At 52.6% G+C, this 2,409-nt stretch overlaps 1 protein-coding gene across 1 annotated transcript in view; it reads left to right on the top strand.

Moving 5' to 3' along the window:
* Positions 1–349: 349 nt before the first annotated feature.
* EMH_0052000 (uncharacterized protein) overlaps positions 350–2,409 on the top strand; it is a gene marked incomplete at both ends in the record, with an annotated part of 6,037 nt that continues 3,977 nt past the window's right edge. The window contains 2 exons of the mRNA XM_013496822.1: positions 350–1,330; positions 1,423–1,918. Of these exons, the coding sequence (XP_013352276.1) occupies positions 350–1,330; positions 1,423–1,918 (1,477 nt within the window). The remainder of the gene's footprint in view (positions 1,331–1,422; positions 1,919–2,409) is intronic.

Below are 2,409 nucleotides of genomic sequence, written 5' to 3'. Positions count from 1 at the left end.
CCCTCCCTCCAAAAACGGAAATCGCAAAGACACGTGTACCCCAAGCAGCTGCTGCAGCACCAGCAGCTGCTGCAGCACCAGCAGCTGCAGCAGCAGCAGCTGCAGAAGCAGCAGCTGCAACAAAAGCAGCCAGCAGCTTCACTGCACCAGCTCCGTTGCCCCTATCCCAGAAGCAGCAGCTGCAGCTTCATCTAGAGCTGAGCAAGCAGCACGAAGGAGTGCTGCAGGCCCTGTGTTCAGTCCTTGACAGCCAACTACAGAGCAGCAAATCCAGACAGCTGCAACCACAGCAGCAGCAGCAGCAGCAGCAGCAGTAGCAGCAGCAGTAGTGTTTGCTCTAGCATAGGAAATGGAGCAGCAACCGCGAGGGGGGCCTCCAGGCGGGCTGCAGAAGGGCCCCAACCGAAAACGTGAAAAACCCAACGCAGCCAGGCGGCCTGCTGGCTCTGCCTTTTCTCCGCTCTCTGTGTGTGCTGGGGGCCCCCCCATAGAGGGACGAAGAACACCAGCCTCGGAGCAGCACCAGCAGCAGCAGCAGCAGCAGCAGCAGCAGCAGCGGCGACGAGAGAGTAACATGAACAATGCTGCGCAGGAATTGCAAAGCTCGGAGAAAGATGCTCTTCTAGAGCAGCAGATACAGGAAGTGCAGCAGCAGCTCGATGCGCTTCACTGTGTGCAGCAACAACCCCACCAGCAACAACACCCTGAACGCAGGAGGAAGCCTTATGCGAAGACCCAGCCCCAGCCCCACCAACTGCAGCAACAGCAGCAACAGCAGCAGCAGCAGCTGCTGCTGCATCATCAGTTTCACATATCGCAGATGCAGCAGCAACAGCAACAGCAACAGCAACAGCAGCAGCAACAGCAGCAACAAGAGCCCCATGAGCAACTGCAGCAGCTGCAGCTGGACGATGCGCAGCTGGAGGTTGTTACAGTTCAACAGGCAGTGCCATCGCCCCCCTTAGAACAGCAGCAGCAGCAGCAGCAACAGCAGCAGCAGCAACAGCAGCAGCATGAAAGACAAGAACGTCAACGAATAACACAGCGAATGCCAAGACAGATAAGGAATACCATGCAGCAGCAGCAGAAGCAGCAGATGCGCCCGAGATATGAACGCGCACAACAAAGACAGCAGCAGCAGCAGCAACAGCAGCAGCAGCAGCAGCAGCAAACTCGTCGGTCTAATTCGCAGCAGAATCTAAGGATTCTAGAGCAGCAGCAGCAACTTGAAATAGTGAAGCGAGATATTGAGGAAATTGAAAAACTAATGCAGCAAAAGCAGCAGCTCTTCTCGGCGCAGCACGAGCCCGAGCTGCACCCCGCAGTGGAGGTGCTGATCGACGACGAAGCCTCTCCCCCCCCCCAGAGTTCCTGCAGCAGCTGCATGCAGCTCAGCATGATCTCAGTGTGCTGCAACTGCAGCAGCAGCAGCTGCTGTCGCCGCAGCAGCAGCACATACAGCAGCAGCAACAACAGCAACAGCACATACAGCAGCAGCAACAGCAACAGCTACAGCAGCAAAGGCTGAAACAGCAACAGCAACAGCAACATGAACTCCAACGACAACAGAAACAGCAACAGCAGCAGCTGCTGCAGCAGCAACAGCAGCAGCAACTGGAACTGCTGCTGCTGCAGTTACCCGATGAGCCTCCATATACAGAAGGAACTGAAGCGCAGCACGAATGTTTTGTAGGGGAGTCGAAGCAGCAGCAAGTAAATATATGGGGGGTTATGTCTGCTGCTGCAGCAGGAAGAGATTGTTCCGCGCTGCAGCAGCAAACCCTGCTAGATGAAATATCAAAGCTGAAGCAGCAGCAAGAGGCAGAGCTGCAAAAGATATGTGGAAAGCATAGCCAGCAGCTTGAACGTCTGAAACAGCTGCAAAGCGAGCAGCTGCATATACACCCTGGGGTGTATGGTGAGGAGCTGCGAGAGCAGCAGCAACGGCATATACAACAAGAAGAAGAATTGAGGCATTTGCATATAATACAAACAGATGATATTCACAAAAAACAAAGAAAAACAATGGAGCTGTTTATAAGAAAAGTAAAAACTACACTGGGGCTACCGCAACACCCTGAACCCCCAGCAACACCAAAGCCAAAACAAAGAGAATATCTAAGGAAAATGCATGCAAGCCCCATGAGAGATGAAGATATACATGCGGTGATGCAGCAGCAGATGCTGCTGAACCACGAAGAAGAAATGTTTCTTATACAGCTAGAAAAAAACAGACAAAAATTTATACAAGAAGAAAAAAAAAAATATAGAAAACGCATGCAAGATGCTGGCCATCAAATACCATATGATAGACCCAAAAGAAAACCTATAATATTCATCGATACAGAGCATGAGGGGGGGTTCAATCAGCTGCAGCAGCTGCGCTTTCAGGCGGATGCAGAGGATGGT

Source organism: Eimeria mitis, genomic scaffold, assembly GCF_000499745.2.
Source record: "Eimeria mitis Houghton genomic scaffold, Emh_scaff2318, whole genome shotgun sequence".
NCBI lineage: Eukaryota > Apicomplexa > Conoidasida > Eucoccidiorida > Eimeriidae > Eimeria > Eimeria mitis.
This window is presented reverse-complemented; position numbering and strand designations above follow the sequence as displayed.